Source organism: Electrophorus electricus, chromosome 4, assembly GCF_013358815.1.
Source record: "Electrophorus electricus isolate fEleEle1 chromosome 4, fEleEle1.pri, whole genome shotgun sequence".
Classification (NCBI taxonomy): domain Eukaryota; kingdom Metazoa; phylum Chordata; class Actinopteri; order Gymnotiformes; family Gymnotidae; genus Electrophorus; species Electrophorus electricus.
Window position 1 is genome coordinate 29,901,026 of NC_049538.1, and position 24,423 is coordinate 29,925,448.

Genomic DNA, 24,423 nt, shown 5'->3' on the forward strand with positions numbered 1-24,423 from the left:
TACAGCATCATTGTTAATGCTATAGCTCCAGTCTGGTTTGGGACTTACCTAAAGCATTGTAGGATACATCCTTTGAGTTAGGTCTTTTAATCTCTTTTATATTGTATTTTAAAAAACATTTATGAAGCATTATATTATATGCATTATTAACCATTTTATATGTTTTGTACAAATGGTGGTACTTCTGAGTGTTTATGTATAATATATATATATATATATATATATATATATATATATATATATATATATATATATATATATATATATATATATATATATATGTGTGTGTGTGTGTGTGTGTGTGTGTGTATATATATATATATATATATATATATATATATATATATAAACACACACACACACACACACACAATATATATATTTTCTCTCTCTTTTGATGGGAGGTGATGTGTTTTTCTCCATGGAATCTGTTTTTCTCATGGGAATCTCCTGGGACGGATTCCATGGTTGTGTAGACACCAGTCACTCCACACTCTTCCTGAGGAAGTCCACTAGTAGATGGTGAGGAAAGCCAAAGTCCAGTTGCACAAGGATGTAACCCTGCACGAGTGGAAAGATGCCTAAACAATGAGCACAACCTTCACCAGGAACCACCTTTGCTACCCACTGCATGGACAGTGCGCCACATACTGTAGCATACATTCCACTACACATAAAAATATTTAAACAATTAATCAGGAATCATTTCTGTTTTTGTCGTCCTTTGATATCTAGTAGTCCTTTGGATAGTCTCAAAGAAAAAAAGATTGCATGCTCACATTTTGGGGTACCACTTCTGGGTTAATAAGGTCAAAGCGGTTGAGTCCATGTTGGTCCATCAAGGCAGTTAATTCCGGCTCCAAGTCTGAGAAAAGGTCACATGAAATAAAGATCAAAAGCACAGAATCTTACACACATGCATATTCACACACATACTCCCACAGCCCCACCCACATAGATGTATCCAATCACACTAACAAACACACACAAGATATAACTCACTAGATATAACCTTGGGGATTCCAATCTTTTCAGCAGCTTCCTGAAGATAAGCATGCAAGGTCTCTTCCATCTTATGAGTACGGGAAGAGGTGGAAACGTGTCAGTACAATGAACGACAGAGGAAGCAGAGGCTTAATTTGTACAGAATATAAGAAATTATAGAACAAACAGATTAGTAGTACCATCATTTGCTATAAATGTTCATTTAATGACCTCATAAGACACCATTAAATGAAAATCCATAGCAGATTAAGCTTGTGATGCCCAATTTCATATAGAATTTTTATTTATTTCTTTGCTATGCCTTCTGTGCCAAAATGCTTTGCTCTATAATGAGGGCAGACCATTTGTTTTACAGAATATTTATATTTCTGACATTTAGCTGACAATTTTATCCAAAAGCACCTTACAATTATGACTGAGTACAACAGAGGGTTAAGGGCCTTGCAAAGGGGCTCAATAGTAGCAACTTGGCAGTGGCTTGAACTAGTAACCTTCTGATTACAAGTCAAGCACCTTAACCACTGAGCTACCACTGCCCACAAAATACTAGATCCATTTTCCAGTCTGGGGCTTACCTCAGAGATTCCTGCTGAGCTGGAAACTTTTGATATGGATATACTATGAACCAGAGAGAGGGAGGCATGTTAGAAGCAGGTAAGGCTAGTCTGAAGTGGGAGTGGGAACACCAGGGTTCCTCAAGAGCATGGCGAGTACTCACTGTATTGGGGCGCTCGTCAGACTCAGCTTCTTCTCACCATAGGAGGCTCTCACAAGGACCTCGACTTCCTAAAAGGGTCACAAACCAGGAAAGTGCCAGATGGATGTCTTTGGTTAGGACAGATGCTGCCACAAATACCATCATATCTAATTTTTCAGAAATAGATTCTTTGACATGTGCCCGGACAGGGTAGGGCCTGGTTTTAGGTGCCGTTGGCCGACCATCTCAAAGCCAAGCGCAGAAACGTCCAGCTCGCTGGATGACAGCTCCACCGCAGCCAGGACCCTGACTGACGTTCCCTGCATCGTTGTCCAGAGAAGAGGCTGTGATACACTCCACACTCTCAAGAACGGCTCCGCAGAGGAGAGCAACTAGCAGGTGTAGTCACATGCCCGATGGGAGGGAAAAAATGCAAAGCAAAACAAACCCCCCCCACACACACACACCCACACACACCCACACACACACAGAACCCTACTGAACAATTATCCATACACAACACAGACTCATAACCCTCAGATGAACCAGTGGAATTGGTCAGATGTGTTAACTATGTTAGAGTTATGAAATTCTAAATCTGAATCTTTAGATTTACATATTTCCTTGGCAACAACGACATAGATTCAGATAATTGAACCTGAATTAACAGTCACCGGTGTGTGGTTTAGAGGCGAGACAGTACACAGCATGATGTTACCTTGCTCAGTAACTCAGGCATGGGTGTGAATATCTCTGTCTGGAACAAACTCTGTGATCAAAACGAACAAAACCAAATGTTTTGTGGCATTCATAAACATGGTGGAAGCAACCAACCTAGCTGGGCCAAAAGAGCTGGACTCAAGTTTAAAATCAACATGTCAATCAATCATCTTTACACAAGAGGGCATGTTTTTTTTCGAGAACAGAATGCTGTACAGTGAGCTCTGTTCCAGAGATGTTGCAGATAAATCGTCCGTCGTGGTAGGCCGCCGTAATAAGGGACTTCATAAGGTCATCAGAGAGCCAAAAGTACAGACTCCGGCCCTCCTTCATCTGATCCGGGCTAAACACAGAGGCATTGATCACAGAGGTGGAGTTATTATAGGTCACTACACCCTGGAAAACACAGACACAAGCAACCATAGCCAATCAGAGCTAGAAAGGAAAAAAACTAAATTATTTTTTTTATTTTATTTTTTTTTTAAAACACACACACCATACAAGAGGCAAAAACCTTGATATAACCAAATTTAGATTAAAGTAACATCTGAAACCAAATGAAACCCTTGTACACAAGGTTAGGACTTAAGAGAGGCTTGCTGTTTGTACTGAAAGACAGGAGACTGTGCGCTACCTTGTGGTACGACTCTATGTAACTGGAGGTAATGACAGGGGAAGTGGTCGCATTGATGTTCACAAAGATATCTCCATCACTCAGAAACTGCTCTGTTTCATTAGAAAGATGGTCTCAGTTAGACCAAGCCTCTGTGCACCTCGCTCTCACACACACACACACCTTCGCTCCTCACACAGCAGGGTAAACGTGCGCAGTCCGTCTCAGATCCTACCTGCCGTGTCCTGTATGAAGTCTGCCAGGATGTCTGCCACCTTGTTAATTTCCTTACAGATCTGTAACAGACACAGGGAGTTCTCTGCCATGCACTGTGCAAATCGGGTACTAGTGTAAGAAGCGTTTTCACTTAGTGACCACCAGGGTGCAGTAAATGCACTCACTTGACTCTTGACCACCAGTTTCAGGGTGAAAGTGAGGAAGTTCGTGAAGAGTCTCTTCAGCCAACCGGATCTATAATGAGACGCATCTGATAGGATCAAATGGTCTGCCTCACTTTGATGCTAAAGTGATTCATTTAAAGCACATGTTTAGGAAAGTTATGAAGAGTCCTAATATTGAAAGAATTAATGAAGCATGTTACATGCGGACTGGGTGAGACAGGACAGGACAGCTTCTGTGCATCTCGCTCACACACAGAGCGCTTCAACAACAAACCCTATCTTAAAAGTATGAACTTCAATGTCATACCACGTTGTTTTGTCATAACTTGATCACAGTCCTTATTTAAAGAGAGACCCTGAATAACCCAACTTGTAAACACACTATTTCATTGGCCAAGTAAACATTCTTCTGGTATATGTGTGGACTGAGCCAGTGGGCCGGACTGGTTTGACTCACTCTTGGTCACCCTGCAGTAGTAGCCGTAACTTATGGAAGGTGAGGTAACAGTCTGACGTATCTACAGCCACCCTGCCATTTCCACAGTCTGACAGACAGACAGACAGACACACACACACCTTAGACACCATCCGAGCCCACAAGCAACTATTAGCACAGTCCAGTTGTTCTGCTGGGTTTTTCCACAATCCAGAGATCATGGACTACTAGTACAGACATACGGGGAATGTAGAAACACTCACATAGCTTGGAATTGATGAGCAGATCAATTTTGGATTCAACTTCAAAGTCAATCGACTGGTTCATTGATAAGCTGCACAAAATGTGACAAAACAAGATTTTTTTAACATACTTATTTTAAGAGAGGGAAAGGGTGTTAGCTTTTTTTCTTTTTTTTTTTTAACAAACAGATGAATACATGTGTACATGGTGAAAGGAAAAAGGCCAGGATAATAGCACAACAACATGAAACACGCTGCGGTCCACAGGTCCCAGCACAGCTGTACTTTAGCACAGTGCATTTGTAATAAAACAATGACCATGATGATAAAGCCCTTACTAAGTGGGTCAACCACTGTCCTTTTAGCCTACCCTAAATAATTGGTGGGAAAAAACCAAACATAATACTAAATAAAAGCGTTTAATGGTTGGTGGCAAATATTTTTGCCTTATTTGACTGGCTGAAGTGCATGAAATCTCGTGATGAATGGCTGCATCTTTTCCCTGGTGACGCTCTTCCTGTTCCATTCTCCCAGTATGGCCAAGTGCTCATGTGTTAAAGCACAGTCCTAAACCTGAACTTCAAACACAAATTTCATTTAAAATCCAGTGTCCTGGAGCACAAAGCCAAGACCATACCAAAACAAACAGCAGCTCTGTCCAATTATTTACAAACTATACTATGTCACATCATAATGTGTTCGCAAAAATGAAACCGCAGTGCTGGAATTCTTCAGCTCTTTCTCCTGCACGTAATATTCCACAGGCTTACTCACCGATAACCAAGGTAAGTGTATTGGATGTTTCCCTTGAAGAAGGCGGACACGTTGGAGATGGTGATTTGAACGCCTTCACTCTCGCGAAATTCAAACTCACTCTTCCCGATTGTCAGGTTGTAGATCTCCAAACTAGAAAGGAGATCGGTGACATGAGCAGGGGCAGAAAGTGCCTTTCCTCAGTGTATACACCGTTTATGAGACTTCAATGTTATAAGGCAGCAAAGCACTGCATTTGTGTTTTGCATGTACACATATTAACCATTTCTGAGATATGAGCAATGCTGATTTCCATGGGGGTGTCATAGAGGGAACTATGCACACTAGCAGTGTGTACACAAATGTAACATGTACGCATGTTAGCTCACTTACTCATGTAGCGCATACTTCACCATGCTCGTGAACAAAATGGGCTTCTCTCCCTTAATGGTGGGATATTTAGCATGTTGGAAAGCAGCCTGGATTACTTCTGTGGTCTTCTCATTTACTGCGGAGTTTAGTTTTGTTATTATTTCCCCTTAAATTCTTAGCAACTGGCAAAACCCTCAAAGGGACAGAGGTTCTTAAAAGCTTCAACCAAGGCAGCGAGGTCAATACAGGACTATCAGAACTCTCGTGTTATCAGTACTCGTTTGAAATGTTAGTGGTTTTAAAGCTCTGCAATAAGAGAACTTGATTCTGTCGTTTTGTTAACGACAGCTGCGCCAATAGCTCACACGCCAAGACAGAAGAAAGCACCACACCTCAAGACCCGTATTTTCAGCTAAGACGTGAATGTTGGACTCACAGACTACAGCGGCGGGATAGGCGAGCCTGCACACAGCTGCGGTCATCCTGTAGGCCGAGGCCGGCTCCAAGCAGGAACCATCACCTCCAGACGGGGAGCAGAAGAGCAGGAGCGCAAGCACAAACTCCACATTCCTCTCCATCTCAGACCTCACTCTGTCCTCGTCCTCCTGCTGTAACCGATACTGAACAAGTCCCCCTCACTCTAAATTCCAGAGAGACCCAGGAGGTGGGACAGAACATTATCTTGGAGAGGGGGTGGCACTGACACTATTCCTTCTGCCTGGCTTAAAAAAAATCTGCGAGAAAAACTGGTGGACTCTGGACGACACAGGCTGACATACATGGTTTACTGAGTAACGGTAAAAGGAGAAGAGGGGCACATTCCTGTACAGGACATTCTGTGGTGCAACACAAATAAGACATCAATGAAAGGGTTAGAGTGCAGAGGTCCAGGGCAAGGCCAAACGCATGACCTGACATGATGCAGGGTTGGAACATCCAATAGAAAACATCTGGTGTATTTACATTTACATACATCTGGTGCACATATGGAAATGCTGCCAAACTACAGCAATGTAGCCAAAGCAACAGGTCGTGCCCCGGTCCACGCACAGGAAACTCCCTCAGAAAAGAACACACTGTTGCCTTCTGACCCACATTCCAGACATGTTTGCATCTGGATAGTTTATCAGCTGTTTGCAGGCAACTCCCCTCATGACTTAAGCTCAAAGAAGTAACAAAGCTGAAAAGAACCCATTTCACCAACTGGATGCATTACCAGTGTTATCAAGGCACAGTCTTCTCAGGCAGCTGCCCGGGCACCTGCAATCTTTACCACGAAAAAAAAAGCCACAACTTATTTGAATGTTGAAAGTTGTTTATTATTTTATTTTCTTGTACAAAGTTATGTAGCATATTTTAATAGCATCAGCAAAGGCGATACCCATAAACAAAATCAATACCTTCATTTATGATTTGCCTTTTCAAGGAAGTCGACCTGGTTTCGCCTTCAGGTCAGTGATCTTTTCCAGATATGCCAAATGTGCAGTAGGTTTATGCAAATAGTAAACTCAAACTGGTTTGCCCACATTTGTTTAAACAACTTCAGCTCCTGGCACATTAAACATGGGTGGCTCCTCAAAACCATGTGTGCTCTTCAAATTTGATTCTTTTCAATTTCCTCATCATCTTGGTTTGTCCACCAGCTCAGACAAGGACAAACAAAAATCGGAAAAGCCAAGCGTTATCACTAGTACTTCTCTGAGATGGTTACTCTCAGACTGCCAAACACAGACACTTTCCAGTCGTAAAAGGCATTTGTGTACACACACAAAAAAAAGAACGGCCTTTGCTATCAGTCATGCTTGTGTGTTGATATGAACCACATTCCATGGGTTTAGTCCCTGACTCACTCATCTTATCTGCTCTGACCGTTCTGCAAAAGGCAACCGGAGAGAGAGAGAGAGACACACACACTAGTGCCTCCTGGTAGATGATTTAAAGTGCTGTGCAAAAAAAGTATACTGTACAGGAATATTTACAAACGAGATGCAGCACTCATGTACGCTTGTATATACAAAGCAGTTTGGTTTACCGTGACAACGTGCCTGAAGGTTCTGGATGAGTGATGCTGGAGTGTCACAGAGCAAACACTAAAACCAGGAGCGCCACAGCACACGCTCACAACTTTCCACAAGGAGAATGCGGCATCAGCCTCTTCGTCCCCGTTGGGGAGCCATCCAGGTCGGGCTGAACTCAGTTGGCCATCCCCTGGGGAACCTCGGGGACGAGAGACGCAAAGAAGGCTTTAAAGAAGAGCCAGGCTGTCCAGAGGACAGGGGGTCTGACCGGGGACACGGGGACCGCCGTCATGGGCGGCTGCTCGACTCCACCTACACCTTCCCCATCTGCTTCACTCTCCTCAGGATTGGGCACCACCTTCAGGGAGAGAGAAGCCACAGTGTCACGTTTCATGCCACCGTGCGACACGTTCACGTGCATTTTTACAAGCGAACACATACACGTCACTCCACGTGATGAATTATTAGCCATGTTTGAGTTCTCTCTTTTCCTCCAAACTATTAGTAGCTACAACAGCAAAAAATCTCAGTCAAGGTTACAGTGCAAGAAGCCCTCACCGGTTCTGGCTGTCTATCCTGGTCCTGGTTCTGCTGGTTCTGAATGACCTCTGGTGCTGGATGGTTTGCAGGCCTGGGCTGAGCTCTCGGTCTGAACGGGAACCAGCCTGTGGTGTGCCTGCGGAAAGCATGGGACAGCCGTTAAGACATCAAGGAGAAGACAACCAACATAACGACAGTCAGTAAACAGTGCCCGAAGAGTACAGCAAACTTGTAGTGCTCGATTTCTGCACGGCCTCGATCGCAACAGGTCGCGTTTATCAGCATGGACGCACAGAGAGAGAGAGCACGAGAGAAGGTCAGCTTCATTTTGAGCCTAGGACAAGAGTCTGAGTGCAGCAGAAAAGCTGGCATTCCAACCAGCGTTGTAGTGCCACATACACCCAGAGAACGTTTATCTGAAGTGACAGGCGGAGACACGGGCACAGACACTGCTGTTCTCCCCCACACCCTTACGGGAATAGACCCGTGCTTGGGCAAAGTGCAAACTTAAATTACTACTCACAGAGAGAGGGTGCAGGAGATGTCTCTTATACATTATAAACACAAGGTTCACTTTGCTGCTGGCTCTGTGCTAGTCTGTCTCACTTCAGCCTGATAAAGTGGACCAAGCACTTTGTTCTTAGCAGCAGTGAAAGGACACAGACACTCACAGGTAGATCAGGATCAGGCTGCTCATCACCAGGATAAAGCGACTCAGGTTGGAATAGAAGTAAACGATGCTCAGGAACACTGCAAATCGGGAGGCGGTGTACACCCAGTCCAGCCAATCCCGCTCCATGTCCTCCTCATCCTCCATCACTGGCCCGCCCTGCGCGTTCATGCGCAGGTTCTGATTCGCCCCTTCCGGGTTAATGAACGCTGGGTCTGGAGCGTTGTGATTGGCCGGCAGGTTGTCTATCGCACCCTGATTGGGCAGGGCCGCAGGTACAGCGGCCTGGTGGGCAGCAACGGGGAGGGAGGCAGCAGCAGGGGCAGGGCTGACGGGAGCAGAGGCAGCGGCCGCCATGGCTGCGTGGCTGGAAGGCAAAATGGTGTCAACAGCTCAATCCATCGCACAGACATCTTTTAACGAGACACTTGAGTCTGTTTCAAAAGAACTGACAGTACACATCAACAGTTTAGGTCACTGCGTGCACATGGTTTATCAGCACAGACGCGTGTTCACTATGTGTATCAAAATCTCCGTCTGATTAACTGAGAATGTGCATAACCTGGACAGGTAAGTGGACGACTTGCTGGACGTAGAATAAGACGACACTTACTACTGCATGTAGTACTGGCGCGCATAGACGTGCTGCAGCCAGAGCAGCTGCTGTGGACTGTAGAGAGAGTAGGTAGGGAAAGCTGGATGGGTCATCTCTGCTGGTCTTGGCCTGAACACAGAACCCAGATATTTAGAAGTTTATCTGCACTATGGGCCAGTTTCCTGGACACTAATTAAGCAGACTAACCTGCAGTACCAACACTGAATTACCATCGGAAATTCTTATTAATCTATATACAAGCTTAATATGGGTCTTTGAAACATGTCATAGGCCTTGTAGAGAAACAGTTAATAGTTTTAAAATATTCAAAGAGTAAGGAAGAATGTCTTTCACTGTTGTTTTTTTTTTTTTTTTTATACTTTGCCAAGCCCAGAGCCGTGTACCCACTGCTGACTGTCATTATCCCAACCTTATCAGCCAGGCAGAAGCCGGCAGGAACTCACTCGGGTGTGCTGGCGCCAGCGCCCGAGGCCGACAATGTTGCAGCGGGCACAGCAGGGCCAGGGTGACCCCGCTGTCTCAGGTTGGTGGTGGAGGGCGCAGCAGGCACAGATGGCACTGGGGCGGCAAGATCTGCTCTCTGCTGGGTTGGTGCCGGCTGCTGCTGCTCTACTGATCTGACCTGCTCAAGAAGCGACAAAGAGTGAGCAAACCAAACCCAAAGTGCAAGAAATAACGGCCATGTAGTCGAGGGGGGAGAGGGAAGTCTAGAGAGGCCTGGCATGCAGGTTTAGTCAGATGCAAAGTTGTACAGGGGATTAGAACGAGCGCAGGTGTGCAGCACTGAGAAGGACTTTCCTTGCACAGCTGATGAAGGACCTCTGTCTGAAATGTTCTGTTTCTGTGTACTTTACTACATTTTTGAATATCTCTACATCTGTTTATACAGTACACTGCAGAAACTTACCTGGAACACAGACACAGACACAACTAAATGGTCATTTCATAGACTTTCAGATAAACAACACAGTTCAATATGTTAACTTAAGGTGGTCAGTGAGACATACCTTGGGTCTGGCCCCGAGCTGAGAAGCAGGCTCAGGTCTATAAGCACACACGAGGTGAAGAGTGGGAACAACGTCCGTCTGTGAACACAAGAACAATGTTGGAAGATTAGTATAATACAGTCTGCAAAACCAAAAGACAAATACACTCTTCCAAATTTGTACTCAAAGTGGTAACAAAGAAAGAAAAACAGCCCTTGTATTAATCTGCAGTGCTTGAGTCTGTGTCCAAACCACACTGCTTTGTGAGTGAAAGGTTTGCTGTCAAAAGGAAAGCTGTTTTGAAGAAAGAGAATGGGATATTGGCCAGTTAACATAAGCCACTGAAACATATCAGTGGAGTAAAATAAAAAAGGAACTGTAAGAATGTGTGTGATAAGTGCCAAACTAAAGGAATAGAAACCTGAAGAAATAACAGCTCTTCAATGAAACAGTAAACTTTCCACATCAGTGAAGTATTCACATTCTTTCTAAGGGTTCACAGGGGCTAGTAGCAGCTGCAACGACTCTGAAATTAGGCTGACACTTTAAACATAGTGAGAGGATCTGGCTGTTCTCAGCATACGCTGCCATTGATCTGAGGGGCTCCGGCAGCGTGATGGTTTCAGAGGACAGCTCTGTTATAGGACATGATTTTGACAGTTCAGGAACACTAAACTAGCCACACCTGCCAGTGAACACAACAAAGCCTGCATCTTTGAAGAATCTAGATCACACATGTCTTGTTTGGCATTGGGGAGGGAAATATATATCCTTGCACGTCTGAGGTCGCCCATGGGGGAGGGTGGGAGTTGGCTCAACAGACCAAATCAGGAAGTGTGATTTCATTACACATCATACTGTGTGTGATTTCAGTGTAGTATAGGTTTCTAAAGCAACAGGACAGAGATCCTTCAGCTATGCGCTACTGAACGTGTGTGAAAGAGAGACATTTTATACAGTTCACACAAAATTGAAAAAACACTTAGGGGCGACAAAACATATTACTTCTCTAAAAGCATCTCTGATGTGCAGGTGGTCTGGAAGCAGTTTGCCTGAGTAGATGAGCCTCTGTTCGTTTGCAGCCTGTTGCAAAGAAAATTGAAAATGTTAAAACAAAATATCTAAAGCAAAAAGGGAAGTCACCGCTAAAACACCACCCGGGTACTACAATTTCTGTAAGTGTACGGAAATTACGTAAGGGGTTTGTGAAAGCAATGAAAATAGTAAATCTATACTATAGCTACCACTATCGTTATATATGGGTTAATTGCGTTTGAAATCGGAAAATGATAATAGTTAAATGAAGATTCGTTAAAAACAAAAAGGCTACTTCGCTAACTGCTTAACAAAACACAATGATGGCCATCTGGAGTAACTAACAACCAGCTTCAGCTAGAGGTTAGCTAGCTAGCCTGTGGGCGCAGTGCGGAGGAATGCATCTTAGTCGCTCACCCAACTTGGCCTGCGTCTCGCCTTTTAGTTGGGAAACCGCAATGTCTAAGCTTACACAAGCTCTCAAACGTGGTGACCTCGACCACAGACTGTCCCAATGTTGAACAGCTCCCAACAGACCGCAGTCGTTATCTAAGTTAAACTAAGATAACAGTAGCATTTTTAAACAGCCGTTAAAAGCCGTTACATAGCACGAGCACACGATAGCTGTTTAAACCTGGCTAAGCTAACTAGCTAAAATGGCCTTCTAACCTTAGCTCCGGCTGGTTGTAAACAAGCTGGAAAATCCATTATACATATACATTCACGACTTACTGGTTTGGATGGATACACCTTTGCCAAATGATTTTTCAGATCCTTTACCACCCAGTTAATGTCCACACCCTCGATTAACTGGTCGCCGTGCACTTGATTGGGCGTTTTAATCACAAGTGAAATAGTCTCTTTATCGGACGCCATAGAATCATCCATTTTGTCTGTCAAACGCCAGCGAGCAGCTGTTAAATGTATTCACGAATATACACAAACCAAATATCAGCGAGATCGGCAGCCGAAATTACAGAGCACCTTTAATCGACAAACGACGGCGAGCGGAGTCTTGTTACAGGAACTTTGGCGCAGCTGACAGGTGGTGAAGTTACGGGATGTGCTACGAACACACTGTGGCCGGAGCGGATTGGCTGCAGCGCGCTGTGGTTGAGACGTGGAGCCCGTGTGGAAGCGCCACGCAGAGCGCAAAACCCGGGGGAAGAAAGTTTGCATGTTTTATTATAGACATCGCGATGAACTCTGCGTCAGTTAATTTGACTGTATGATGAAAGCGTATGATTTTCATAAAGGTTCATAAAGACATGAAACCTCGTCGGATCAATACTAATATACCCAAATATCACCCCAAACGCTTAAAATAAGTAATTATACCGAATTAGATCAATATATCAGTTATCATTAAAATGTTGGCTAGTTTAACCACATACATTATTTTACGTTATGTATGTGGGAAAACGTTTTTATGAAATTTAGTCAAAAGCAAATACCATGCAGATTTGACGTTAGGGTATTCCGACTGGTTATAATTCTAGTAACAAAATGAAACTGAAATTACAGCAATGTTAGCGGATGTTAATACAGTATGATTATATGATTATGCCCTTATGTCTTTATGAATATGAGGACTGTCGGCTCAGACTGAGCAAGACGGGCACATTTGCAAATAACGATACGTGCGTTTTAGTTTCACTGTTAGTCAGTCTGCAGCACTTTTTATCACATAAAATAAGCAGGCTACATCAGAACCCCGTCGATTTTTCTCTAAGACGAACACAGAAGTTAAAAATGCCTTGCGCTTCCTCTTAAAGGAGCAATGAGTCATTTTTACCAAACATGAAGTAGCAAACAATATATATATTCAAGTGATTGTTTATTAGTTTTACATAGTTCCTATAAAGTGCAGCTCACATTGAGGAAGAATGATTGCTTAAATGGATTTTGTACAGAACCTCTGGGCCACTAGATGACAGTATGGTTTCCGTTTCATAATGTGAACAAGCATCGCGTGGAAAAATGACTAATTGTTCTTTAATTTGGGGAAGGGAAGCTAAAGTGCAGTGTGTTGCTTGAAATTTTTTTTTGTTTGTTTACATTTGCGTTTCTTATGTTAAACACGCAAATTCGACTGTTTCTATACAAGGGAACGCGTAAGTCAGTTTGTGTGTCCATGGCACATGACGGCTCAGACAGGCGGGTGCTGAGGAGCTTCCGCAAACACAACGCGCAGCCTGCTCTCTGCCACTACATTTACAAACAGCTTTTCTTAGCACGATGCTTTGGATGTTTCGTAGAGTACGTGTGCAGTTCCAGTTTTGTAAAACAGCTACAAAGGTGATCTACGTATGTAAAAAATGCTACAGGGAATAGTAGACCTACAGTACCACATTGAATAACTTTTAAAATAAATTACAGATACAAGTTTCAACATGGATAATGAATTTATTTATTTATTACGAATTGTGGTGTAATGCTGCAGATACAAAAATGTGACAGGTATACATTATTTTATTTATTACGAGAACAAAATGTGCGGTTAATGCCTTCTCACCAAATGTGATGCTGCAGATTAGAGACTAGAGTGAAGTCGGATTTAGGATTAGATTAGTATTAGATTTTATATTAGTATTAGGTCCCCAGTTAAATTTCATAATTGCAAAAAGTCTGAGTTTTTGCTTAACACATAAAGGTGCAATAAGTCTTTTTTTTTTTCACCAAAAAGTTATTATTTATGAAAGTGATTTTTTTTTTAGTAATGCCTTATGTTAACGCGGGTTTACTCAAACATTAGAAATGTCTGATTTAGTAACAACCTATCAGAACACAACATGATAAAATATCTAAATAAATATAGATAAATATATTGTGACCCATGGTACTATAACTTTCTTCTAATGAAACTGCAGCCAAAAAGGTTAAAGGACCAATAAGACATTTTACCACCAAAAAGTAGCAAATACTTATGAAAGTGATTATTATTATTATTATTTTTTCTATAAAGTGCAGCTGATGTGTAGTCCTCAAATGAACCAGTTTAAGTTCCATAGAGTGGGTCCCCCACAAAGAGGCGGCCATGTTTAAAATAGATTTAGTACAGAATCTCTGTAGGTTTCAGTATAATGGCTGTTTCATAATGTGAAGAAAAACTACTGGAAAAATTATACATTGCTGATTTAAGGTACAAGAACAACCAAAGAACTGATATAGGAATAAGATACCCTCAAACATTTTGCACTGTATATGCACATATTATATTACAGGTTGTTAAGAGGTAAAAAAAAAAATGTACAGCTTGTGTGTAATACATTCAATAAACCAGTAAATATCAAACATGATTGAAAAGTTCTTAAAAGCACAATAATCTGTATCTAACATGACATTAAAAATGGCAGAAAAAAGGGAAAGAGAAGATTCAGTTTTATGTACCAAGTCTTGCTTTACATCATTATGGGAGTAGAGTGGTCCAGGCGTCCAGCGGCACAGCCAGAGCTGCTGAGATGTCACTGACTCTGAGTTCATCACTGGCAATAGAAAGTGAGCACACTCTCCTGGTTCCCTCTGACTAGCAGGACCGGGGGCCGCAGGTCACGTGACAGAGTCTCCAGCCACGCCATGTAAAGAGCACTGGGACACACACCTCTCCGGCCCACGGGCATGGTTCTGTGGAGCAGAAAGCAAATACCTCAGCCAATGCCTCCAATAAGGATAATCAAAACCAAATGTTAATGTTTTATTTGATGCTGCTGTCACTGCCGTCGTGGTGTGAGGGACTGGAAAGAGAAAGGACTGTTCTGATGTGTTCCTAGTGTGGTGTTGTCTATTTCTGTCTTTTTTAACTTCCAAAAATGCTTCTGTACCTTCTGTCAGAATGTACCGTATTGCTACAATGTACTCTCTCTGTCCATGTAGAACTAAAAAAGTAAAACAAAACGATAAGGACTTACACAATAATCAGAGCAGCATCCCTCGAATAGTCCTGCAGAACTTCATTTAAGCGAATTTGTCTAAAGGACTGGATGAAACCACAAAAATGCACAGGAACATTAATACAAAGATTAGCACAAAAGTCCTATGCAGAGTTGGGTTGTCTGAGTTCACACAAATTTAAGATCCCGCTTTGTGTGTGCGTGTGCTGGTGCGTCCTCTCAGCAAGCTGACTAACAGCATCTATTAGACAGGTTACCTTTGCCATATTTTTCTCAATGTCCTCATCAGACACCATCCACGGGCTGTCTCTGCTTGGTAGGCCTGCTCTCTCTCCATTCTTCTGGATAGCCTGGATTCTATAAGGCCCTATCAGGTCCTCAAACTTCTTCACACTGGTAAAAAAAAGGGTGAGAGATTACATCCACTGCTGTCCTGCTAGGTAAATGCAGTCCAGCTTTAAAATACTAAATGGCTAAATATGGCTAAATGCTAAGTGAAATTTGATTTAATTGAAAAGATAAAAAATATGCATGGTGTAAAACAGAGGTATAATAGAGAAGCAGCAGCACTGTTCAGGTTGTGGTTTTTCATTGACGTCAGGAAGGACTTGGATCTCGTGGAAGCCTAGACGAAACTTGCCAATGAGGGTCGTGAGCCTGGAGAGAATATGGAGAGCATCTCACCTTACTCAGAGATCCGCAGAGGTGGATCTTGGACAAAATGCTTTTTTAAAAATCTACTTTGACATGTAGTATTTACCTGTGTTTGTACTATGGTCTAGTAACAGGCCATTATGTTGGAAACTATATTGAAAAACCTGCACAAAATCTACATTATAACACTCCTTAAATGTTTTGAGAAATGGCATATGGCTTTTTTACACTCCAGTGCTATTAACAGTACCAGATGACTAGACTGTATTAAACCTGTGACATGGTATGACTAGACTGTATTAAACCTGTGACATGGTATGACTAGACTGTATTAAACCTGTGACATGGTATGACTAGACTGTATTAAACCTGTGACATGGTATGACTAGACTGTATTAAACCTGTGACATGGTATGACTTCAGCTCAACTCACTCTTGCTTTTGTTCCTCGATATTCTGAATCTCTCCCCCGACAAACACTCTGACTTTACACCTGGCCCAACGCTTCTTACGTTTCAGCAGGTATGGGAGCAGCAGAGTCAGACCTGGTAACACACAGCATTCAGTCCTGGTGCATCACACACATGCATACACCTTAAGTTCTAGTATATAGAAGAGGCAATACATGATAGCACCAAGCTTTCCAAATGAAGTTTAAATAAACTACTGTTTTTATTACTTTAAATGTTACAGATGCGATGGAAAAGAAGGATTTCCTCGGGCCATAGATGGTTTATGTAGAATATCATTGGGTTTAGGGGCATATACTCACCTCCATCATCAAACAGCCAGTACACATCGATAGTTTTCTTCTCCTGCTTGGACTGAAAGACCGTAGAGGCTTGAGGCGTAGTCTCAAGTGAGTGGAGGTCCACTGCAACACAGACAGGAACATGTCACACCAGCACAGTACGAGCTCAGTGGTTACGGCGCCTGCCTTGTAATCAGAAGGTTGCCGGTTCAAGTCCTGCCACTGCCGGGCCCCTGAGATCCTTAACCCTTGTATTCAGTCATAATTGTAAGTTGCTTTGGATAAAAGCATCACGTAAATGATAAAGCTCTGCACATTCAGAAGCACAGACTTGTCTTAATGTGTACAGGAATGTGGCTCAAGTATTTAAAAAAAAAAATAAAAAAATTAAATTACTCAGCACAAAGGTACAGCCTATTTCTAACTGTACTTTTATTTTTAATGGTGTGAATCTGATCTTTTCAAGAATATCTTATAAATAACATCTAATTTTCATGCCACTACTTTTGCATAGATGTTGGTACTGCTGTGCCCCAGGTCAAGTTGTAATTATACATCATCTTGTGCATTAGTACGTCATCTTTAAAAGTATGGGGCTTCTTCCTGTGTAAAACTGACCAGTATGTAATCACAGCTAAATGGCACCTATCTTCACTCCTCTCTTTGGCACCAGCTGGCGTTCATACGCACATGTTGAGTTGACGGCGGGCCGGGTGTCCAGGACAGACTCTGCAGCAGCTTCGAACCCAGGGTTCACTGCGGCAGAATAAAGGTCAGGGTTAGGCTTATGATGACCCCTATGGGACTCTCAATAAAATACACGCATCATAAATATGTACGTTTTCATCTTGGAAGGATCATTACCATGCGCTTGCATGTGATGAGATAAATCAAGACCTTCTTTCATACGAAGGACACATATTCCGTAATGCAGGTCAAAGGCATCACTACAAAAGACTGGGTGTTACATGGGTGTTGCATGGGCGTTACATGGGATAATTTTTTAATGCGATTTGCCATTTAACCAAAAAAAGATTAAATAATGATATAATAGGACTTACTGTAAAATGCCTATGTAATTTTCCATGCTAGTTGGAGCACATTTGCGCCAGTTCTTCTTAAATCCCATCACCAAGATGTTTGGTCGGATTCGGCCTAAACCTGCACCCTACAAAAACTCCAGAATCAGCCCCAAAAGTGACCACACTGACAGACCGTAACAGGATTTCAGTCAGATCGTAAACTCGCACAGCTGATCGGGGAACAGATTGGAACCTTCAGAGTAAAGGTTCTGAATGGAAGTGTGTTTTTGCTAAACGTGTGTGTGTACGCGCCTGTGTGTGTATGTGTGTGTGTGTGTGTCAGGTGGAGAGGGGACCTGAAGCAACATCTGCGCTCCAGTACGAAGGTCACTTGCGACCACGCCATGGTAGAAAGACTTGATGTGTCGCTTGTTCAACCAGGTCACATGACTGCTGCTGTTGGCTGCATCCACAGTGTCAGGCGATGTTCCTCCCTGTCGATGAGATTCACACATATAATGTGTGTGTGTGTGTGTGTGTGTGTGTATAATGTAATGTGTGTGCATAAGGTATGTGTGTGTATGTATAAAATGTGTCTGTATATAGGAGTAAAGATAGTGTGGAATCAATCAATCAATCAATCCATCAATCAATCTATCTATCTGATGAACATAAGACCTTGTTATTGGTCACAGACATGGGCTGAGTGTTGATTGGTTAATTGGTTAATGAGAAGCTCACAGTGATGATGTTCCCACACATCATCAGGCTGTGGTTCTTGGTGAAGGTGCCGACAAAATCGACCAGTGCTGGGCGCAGGCTGGGCGGCCCTGTGAGAACCAGACACTGTGGCCTGGGGACACAGGAGCAGGCATTAGCAAATCAGCAATAAGAACGCAAGGACCATGGCACAGAAGAAAGAGGAAAAAACTGAAAGGATGAAAAACGAGAAGGAAGAAAGAAAAATGTCACACTGGAAAGTGCTTTATAATGAAAGAGTTGAATGAAACACTGTAGATGTGGTATTGGATACTTTGTGTGTGTGTGTGTGTGTTCTTGACTCAGAGAAACACTGAGTATGGATTACCTGTAATTCTTTATGTGGTCATCTACTTGGTTGAGACTCACACAGTGGTTCAGAGCCATATTATAAGAGCTCGCCTGGACTGAGGAGCCCCAGTTCACAGCTGGGATGAAGAAGAAATTAGGAGATTATGAGATAATATATTCCCGTTACCAGGCAACCATAAACTGGAGACAACTTTGATAAAACGGACTCTGTTTTCTTGTGTGTGATTGTCTTACAGGGTTTCTTGTAGAGGACGTATCCCAGTAGGAAAAGCACGATCCCTATAGCTATGAGAGCAGCCCACCAGGTGAGGAGGAACATGATAACCACTGATACCACAGCGCCAACCAGAGAAGCCCACTTACTGTAGTACCGGAATGAGGGACGCCAGCCTGCACACACACACACGCACGCGCACACACGTACACACACATACGCAAATGCACGCGCACACACGGACACGCACATACGCAAGCGCACGCACACACACGGACACGCACACACAGACAGGCACATACAGACACACGCACGCAAACACACACACGCGCACATATGCAAACACACACACGTACACAAACACACACATTTGCAAACACACGTACGCAAACACACACACGTACGCAAACACACACACAAACATGCAATTACATGGTTAATTATCACATAGAAGCACTTGTGTAAATTACTGTAACTGTGATGACTAAGTAACTACAGACAGCAGTCCCTCAAAGTTTTATAGTAGACCTACTCATGTATAACATTAATAACCGAGAACTTTGTACACAGCGGGTTTTTACACAGAATATAAACATGTAAGTCACAGATATGTTATATACTGTTCAGCCACTGCTCAAGGGGCGGTGCGGGGCTTACCTGGGGAGTTGGTGATAGAGGCGTGGAAGCAGCTGAAGTTGATGAGGGCGTAGGAACACAGGAAGAAGTTGGAGATGATGGGAGCAATGGTGTTAAGTTCAGCTAAAATGTATTTTGAATGGAAAATATCTTGGTCAAGACCTCTCAAGTGTCATCATCAATATTATTATTTTTGTTAGACCTTTTACTTCTACAGTTTCTGAAGTGTTGCTGTATTTTTGTTTACCAATGAGAATGAAGCAAACAGCAATGATGTAGGTTAAGAGATAGGCTCGGTATGGCTCATCATTCTTGCCGTAGCCTTTTCCAAAAAACCCAATCCCTGGATACAACCTGTCCTTGCAAAGGCACTATAGGACAACACACGAGACACGCTATAGGACAGGTCACATGATAAGCTTGCTGTCCATCTATTATTTGAAGCCTATGCTTAGGTTTGCCCTGCGTGTCCGATGCTTTGACCAGGACACTGACCTGGAAGACTTTAGGTGCAGAGACTAGACAGGCCAGTGCTGAGGACAGAGTAGCCCCAAATATACCAGCTGCAATGAGGGGAGCAAATCCAGACACCATGCTCATGGTCTGGAGTGAGAAAAAAGACACACAGCCAGTCAACACATTCAATATGACTCAGTTTAACATATTTGGGTATTAGTTTATTATTCTTTTTTTGATATCGATAAATATATTGAAATTTTCTTTTAACTGATTTTTAAAAGCTTTTTATTTATTTATTTATTTTTTTAACCATTTCTATTCTTTTGAGTCACAGGAAAACAATTCAGTGTTAATAACTGTGTTTTGTTTTTACAATCCTGCAATACTGCTGCAATCAGAAACAAACGCCAATCCATTCTGTCTATAAAATGAATGAATCTGCTGGTACCTGATAGTAATTGCTAAGTCCGTAGATGCAGGTCCTGTTCTGGATGCATTCGCTGAAGTCCCAGCCAAATTTGCAGGCAGTGCCCAAGCAACGAGCAGCATCAGACCCAGACATTAGAATGGTGTGATTAACAAAACCTGAGGCATCACGCACTACACAAGAGCCTGACGCAGAAAAGAGCCTTACACTCACAACCAAGTAACACAGTTTTTCCACTGTACCTTGACACACTGAAATACGTAGGCTGACGTAACTATGAGATGAGAATAGATATGAGCAACGTGAAGTATATTATGGTAAAAACATCATGCTCAGATGTGTGATAGAGGGTGTCACTAGCTCTCACCGATGGTGGCTGAGATGATGAGGTAGGACACAGTGGTCCAGAAAATAGCTAGCATTGTGCCACGGGGTATGGCGATATTGGGATCCTACACACACACACACACACACACACACACACACACACACACACACACACACACACACACACACACAAAGGAAAGAGAGGAGCATGCGAGTCAAAGGAATTCGGCGAGTGTGATCCAGATGTCACGTGAAACCCAAAACAAAGAACGTTCATAACTTCAAACCGAATACTGCATCCCGTGGAAAGACGTGGGGCGGGGGGGGCGGGTGACTGCGCTGTCGGTGACACGGTTGGGAAAGCAGACTTGCCTTCAGGTCTCCAGAGATATTGGCTCCTGCAAGGATGCCAGTGGCAGAAGGGAAGAAGATGGAGAACATGCCAAAGAAGCTGCCCCCCGGCCCACGCCAGTCGGGCACAAAGTTCGCCGCAAAAATGTCTGCTGTTGAGCACAAGGAGAGGAACGCTGTGAGACACGCAAGTTTATGGCATCTTTTAGCCGAGAACGTGCTCCTCAGTCTTGTCTGAGCAGCAAGAGTATGAAAGTGAAACACTGAGAATGTCAGAATATATTTTTGGAAATGTGAATGTTTGATATGTTTGCTTGCTTGTTTGTTTGCTCTCAGACCTTTATAGCTGAAGAATCCTTTAGCTTGCTTCTCTTCAGGCGCTGGGATGATGGTGCCCACAATGTAGTTCGCAAACGAGACCATGATAACGAAGAAGAACAAAACCTGTGCCTGAGAGATTGATTCATTCAAACGAACTGTGAAACCTCAAAGGGAAGGTTAGGTGGGTAACAGTGAAATATAATAGTTTATATTCACATATAACATACATTACAATTATATGAATTATATTTCATGATCAGCGATTGTTAAGTTCACAGACCTTTGACTCCCACTCCATACCAGCCAATGAGATGGCCAGTAGACATGTGATCGTGATTACACCAATGATACGGATGTCATTGATCGGGTTCACCATGGTCGAACCATTTTCCTAATATTGGACAGGGGGAAGAGGCGGGGCTTAGCACACATTTCGGTCCAATAGGAGGGACTCTCTGTGAAAGTGAGGGAGAGTGAAGAGAGGCACCTGCATGAGTGCCTGCACGGTCTCGGCGAAGCCGACAGTGTGCATGGCAACGGCCACGGCGTTGGCGAAGGCGAAGATGAGGCCGATGGAGCCCCCCAGCTCTGGGCCCAGACTGCGCGAGATCAGGAAGTAAGTCCCACCTGCACAGCATTCAAGAAAGCATTACGCAATCCTCGGAACGGGTGTGTGAGAAAATGTTTTGCGCGCCGTAGTGTGTGCTACGACCACTTGTGTCTCCGACTGCCTGTCAGTGCATGATTAGTGGGTGGTACCAGGGTGTGCTGAAATGATTGGATGAACTGGGGGCATGGGGGGTTTAATAAACAGGAACCATCACCCCCCCCCCACACACACACACAAACAGCACCTAATCATCATTCTTATCATGTTTACACATGTGCACCACTTTGGTTGCACTCTTTAGATTGCGATTTGGCAACTTGTGCCTTTGGTCTGAAAGGTTACGGCTCATGAATGGCACGCACCATTAGGGACGCAGCCTTCACCTCCTTATTATGCTGTGGTCTGAAAGCAAATTGTCCATAATGTGTAACGCTCGATCTGCTCAGGACACGAATGGTTAACCAGCCCACCTCCTTTGACTTTGCCGTTTGTGGCGATTGCAGACGTGGAGAGGCCCGTAATCCCCGTGATGCAGGAGGAGAGCAGGATTATAATCCAAGTGAAACCTTAGGGGGAAAAACAGGATTTGAGATTATATCAAACACCACCGCCTCCGACACACAAAGACATGACTCATGGAGTGGCTCAGGACAAATAAGTGAGACGAGACGAGACGAGACGAGCCTACCAAAGCTGCTGTCTCATGCCGTTGCACTGGTCTCTCCTCATGAGAATCTCTTTTAGTGAGGCGTACTAAAATAAAAGACCGACATACCGATCCCAGCCTGAGCTGTGATCCAGGGAAGCCTTAGGTACAGAATCACTCCCCAGATGTTCAGCATACAGCGAATCTGAGGGAGGGAAAGGAGTCACAGTCAGACCAAGACTCCCAGGTTGCGCTTCCACTGATGTTCAAAGTAAACACGACACCATGAAAACTACATTTTCCCTTTTCGCTGACATACAGCAATTGGTCAAGCGCAGAACATTTTTATGGACTCGTGAGCCCCTGGCACCCTTGTTACGCGTCATCCCCACCTGGAAAGCTCGGCTTGCCTATTTCGCACCATGTGTCCTTCGCTATGACAACATCATGATGTAATTAGTATTAGAACTAAGGCTCTTTATGGTGCAAACGCGCTGCAGTGGGTCCTTACCATGACCCCCTGTACCCATCCGAAGCGGGTGGGCTCCAGAGGAGGGTCTGCCGGCTCCTCATCTGGGCTTTCTTTATTGTTGCTCGTCTCCTCGTACAGGGGAGGCGGGCAGGAATCATCCTGCAAGAGAGTTTCACGAATTCAAGCAAGATGTAGATCTGCTACTAACACTAGTTCCCCTATTGACCACTGGACAGATAGCACAGTCAACAATTTCATACTTTGCAACCAGAAATGAATATTAATTTTTCAACTGACATACAGAGTGTGCATTATTATAGATCAATGAACTGAATTAACTTTTTCCTACCTCGGGATTAGAGTGGAGCTGGAAAAGAGATGGTCTTAATTTCCGCGTTCTCCCAAACACCTCCGTGTTTGCGTAGAAGTCGTAACTCGGCGGAGAATCGATGGTGTCATATCTAGACAGTGCCGCTGGATTGTGGGAAGCCACTCCATTCACGTCGTAACCACCATTCTCCTCCAAAGTGTATTTGTGGCCGTCTCTGCCACTAAGTGTCGTAGAAACTGAATACTGGCCTCTGAAAGCAGTGAGGTTGATCACCTCATTAGTCTGTGGACGGTCTTCCATGAGTGGACGTCTGTGTGAGTGCGGAACTGGGCTGAGCAGAAAGATTATATATCGCACCTGAACCGGAAGGAAGTAATTTTGGTTTTGAACAACAAGGCTATTTGGGGTTCTTTTTGCAGTGGTGAGTAATTCTTAAAGACTTGCCTGAGGGGCTTTGGCTTGTACCTGAGCTTGTAAACATGGTTACAGCTTGGTGATGGAGATGTATTACAGGATAACCTTCACGGCGACTCTGAAGGGCAACTCTGCTTCCTCATTACAGCAAACAACGATAGAGCCTTAACAAGTACCCGAACTGGCCATTAAAACTGGGGCGGGAGTCCTTCCAAGACCCTTTACTGCAACGGGGCCTGATGATTAAAAAGCATAAGTGAGCATACAACAGCTAATAACCTAACGGATTCTGTTCTTTGTAACCTAAAAGTCTGAAACCGCCCAGTAAACTGAACATTAAAAACATAGCACTTCAAACTACTTCTTTGGTGACCTTCACCTCCTCAGGTCGTAACGGCATGTAAAACACTATGACAGACAATTATGTGGTTTCAGTTGAAAGATTCCTGCCCAAGGCAACGACTGAGCGTTCTTTTAGTTCCTCATTAACTCCTGAACTCAGGTCTGTGAGTACGTGACCCACAGTGAAGCTCTGGGTTAAGTCATTACTCCTCCTGAAATTGTCCTGAAAGACCTGCTGCCAAGACCTGTACTGTGTAATTAGACGCAGTATTCTCACAGGTGCTACACTGATGGTTGTCTTCCTTTTAACTTTCTGATTAATTTTCTATTAGTTGCAATAAAAAAAAATAATAATTAAAAAAAAAAGTCATTTCATAGCAC

General features: G+C 43.5%; 3 protein-coding genes across 4 annotated transcripts; all 3 read right to left on the reverse strand.

Moving 5' to 3' along the window:
* Positions 1 to 355: 355 nt before the first annotated feature.
* On the reverse strand, positions 356 to 5,981 carry cetp (cholesteryl ester transfer protein, plasma). The gene is made up of 16 exons (XM_027029592.2): positions 5,676 to 5,981; positions 5,261 to 5,375; positions 4,889 to 5,020; positions 4,136 to 4,206; positions 3,894 to 3,981; positions 3,437 to 3,506; positions 3,271 to 3,331; positions 3,057 to 3,148; positions 2,639 to 2,818; positions 2,421 to 2,471; positions 1,945 to 2,094; positions 1,724 to 1,791; positions 1,581 to 1,623; positions 1,003 to 1,072; positions 780 to 865; positions 356 to 561 (listed from the first exon to the last, which is right to left on the reverse strand). Exons 1-16 carry the CDS (start codon positions 5,815 to 5,817, stop codon positions 484 to 486), a joined length of 1,497 nt encoding a protein of 498 aa, XP_026885393.2. The 5' UTR covers positions 5,818 to 5,981; the 3' UTR covers positions 356 to 483.
* Positions 5,982 to 6,539: 558 nt separating this feature from the next.
* Positions 6,540 to 12,224, reverse strand: herpud1 (homocysteine-inducible, endoplasmic reticulum stress-inducible, ubiquitin-like domain member 1). The gene is made up of 8 exons (XM_027029616.2): positions 11,837 to 12,224; positions 11,075 to 11,152; positions 10,091 to 10,168; positions 9,527 to 9,705; positions 9,081 to 9,191; positions 8,469 to 8,834; positions 7,816 to 7,933; positions 6,540 to 7,615 (listed from the first exon to the last, which is right to left on the reverse strand). The coding sequence occupies exons 1-8, from the start codon at positions 11,990 to 11,992 to the stop codon at positions 7,433 to 7,435; spliced, it is 1,269 nt and encodes a 422-aa protein (XP_026885417.2). The 5' UTR covers positions 11,993 to 12,224; the 3' UTR covers positions 6,540 to 7,432.
* A 1,272-nt stretch (positions 12,225 to 13,496) lies between these two features.
* Positions 13,497 to 23,588, reverse strand: slc12a3 (solute carrier family 12 member 3). 2 transcript variants are annotated; one of them, XM_027029612.2, is made up of 27 exons: positions 23,305 to 23,588; positions 22,995 to 23,114; positions 22,613 to 22,688; positions 22,308 to 22,403; positions 21,715 to 21,854; positions 21,508 to 21,618; positions 21,245 to 21,356; positions 20,928 to 21,058; positions 20,596 to 20,680; positions 20,442 to 20,502; positions 20,250 to 20,301; positions 19,838 to 19,945; positions 19,590 to 19,713; positions 19,364 to 19,465; positions 18,727 to 18,882; positions 18,509 to 18,608; positions 18,163 to 18,274; positions 17,778 to 17,915; positions 17,461 to 17,567; positions 17,264 to 17,346; positions 17,090 to 17,155; positions 16,421 to 16,522; positions 16,082 to 16,193; positions 15,565 to 15,651; positions 15,252 to 15,387; positions 15,013 to 15,080; positions 13,497 to 14,728 (listed from the first exon to the last, which is right to left on the reverse strand). In XM_027029612.2, exons 1-27 carry the CDS (start codon positions 23,584 to 23,586, stop codon positions 14,587 to 14,589), a joined length of 3,009 nt encoding a protein of 1,002 aa, XP_026885413.2. In that variant the 5' UTR covers positions 23,587 to 23,588; the 3' UTR covers positions 13,497 to 14,586. The 2 variants fall into 2 exon arrangements, with proteins under 2 accessions (XP_026885413.2, XP_026885412.2); XM_027029611.2 differs by lacking the exon at positions 20,442 to 20,502 and having other exon boundaries at positions 20,250 to 20,413.
* Between the last annotated feature and the right edge of the window lie 835 nt (positions 23,589 to 24,423).

Bases quoted from the DNA above. Each gene is read 5' to 3' on its own strand.
- cetp (XM_027029592.2), bottom strand. From the start codon at position 5,817: ATGGAGAGGAATGTGGAGTTTGTGCTTGCGCTCCTGCTCTTCTGCTCC. The intron at 2,472-2,638 runs GTACAGCATTCT...TTTTGATCACAG, and splicing joins TCTCTGGAACAGAGCTCACT to AGTTTGTTCCAGACAGAGAT. The intron at 1,792-1,944 runs GTCGGCCAACGG...TGACCCTTTTAG, and splicing joins CTGCGCTTGGCTTTGAGATG to GAAGTCGAGGTCCTTGTGAG.
- herpud1 (XM_027029616.2), bottom strand. From the start codon at position 11,992: ATGGATGATTCTATGGCGTCCGATAAAGAGACTATTTCACTTGTGATT. The intron at 11,153-11,836 runs GTAAGTCGTGAA...TCTTTGCAACAG, and splicing joins AGGTGTATCCATCCAAACCA to GCTGCAAACGAACAGAGGCT. The intron at 9,192-9,526 runs GTGAGTTCCTGC...TTCTGTGTTCAG, and splicing joins GCTGGCGCCAGCACACCCGA to GCCAAGACCAGCAGAGATGA.
- slc12a3 (XM_027029611.2), bottom strand. From the start codon at position 23,586: ATGGAAGACCGTCCACAGACTAATGAGGTGATCAACCTCACTGCTTTC. The intron at 19,946-20,249 runs GTACCAGCAGAT...TTCTCACTCCAG, and splicing joins GACTTAGCAATTACTATCAG to ACCATGAGCATGGTGTCTGG. The intron at 17,347-17,460 runs GTAAGTCCTATT...AGTCTTTTGTAG, and splicing joins AATTACATAGGCATTTTACA to TGATGCCTTTGACCTGCATT.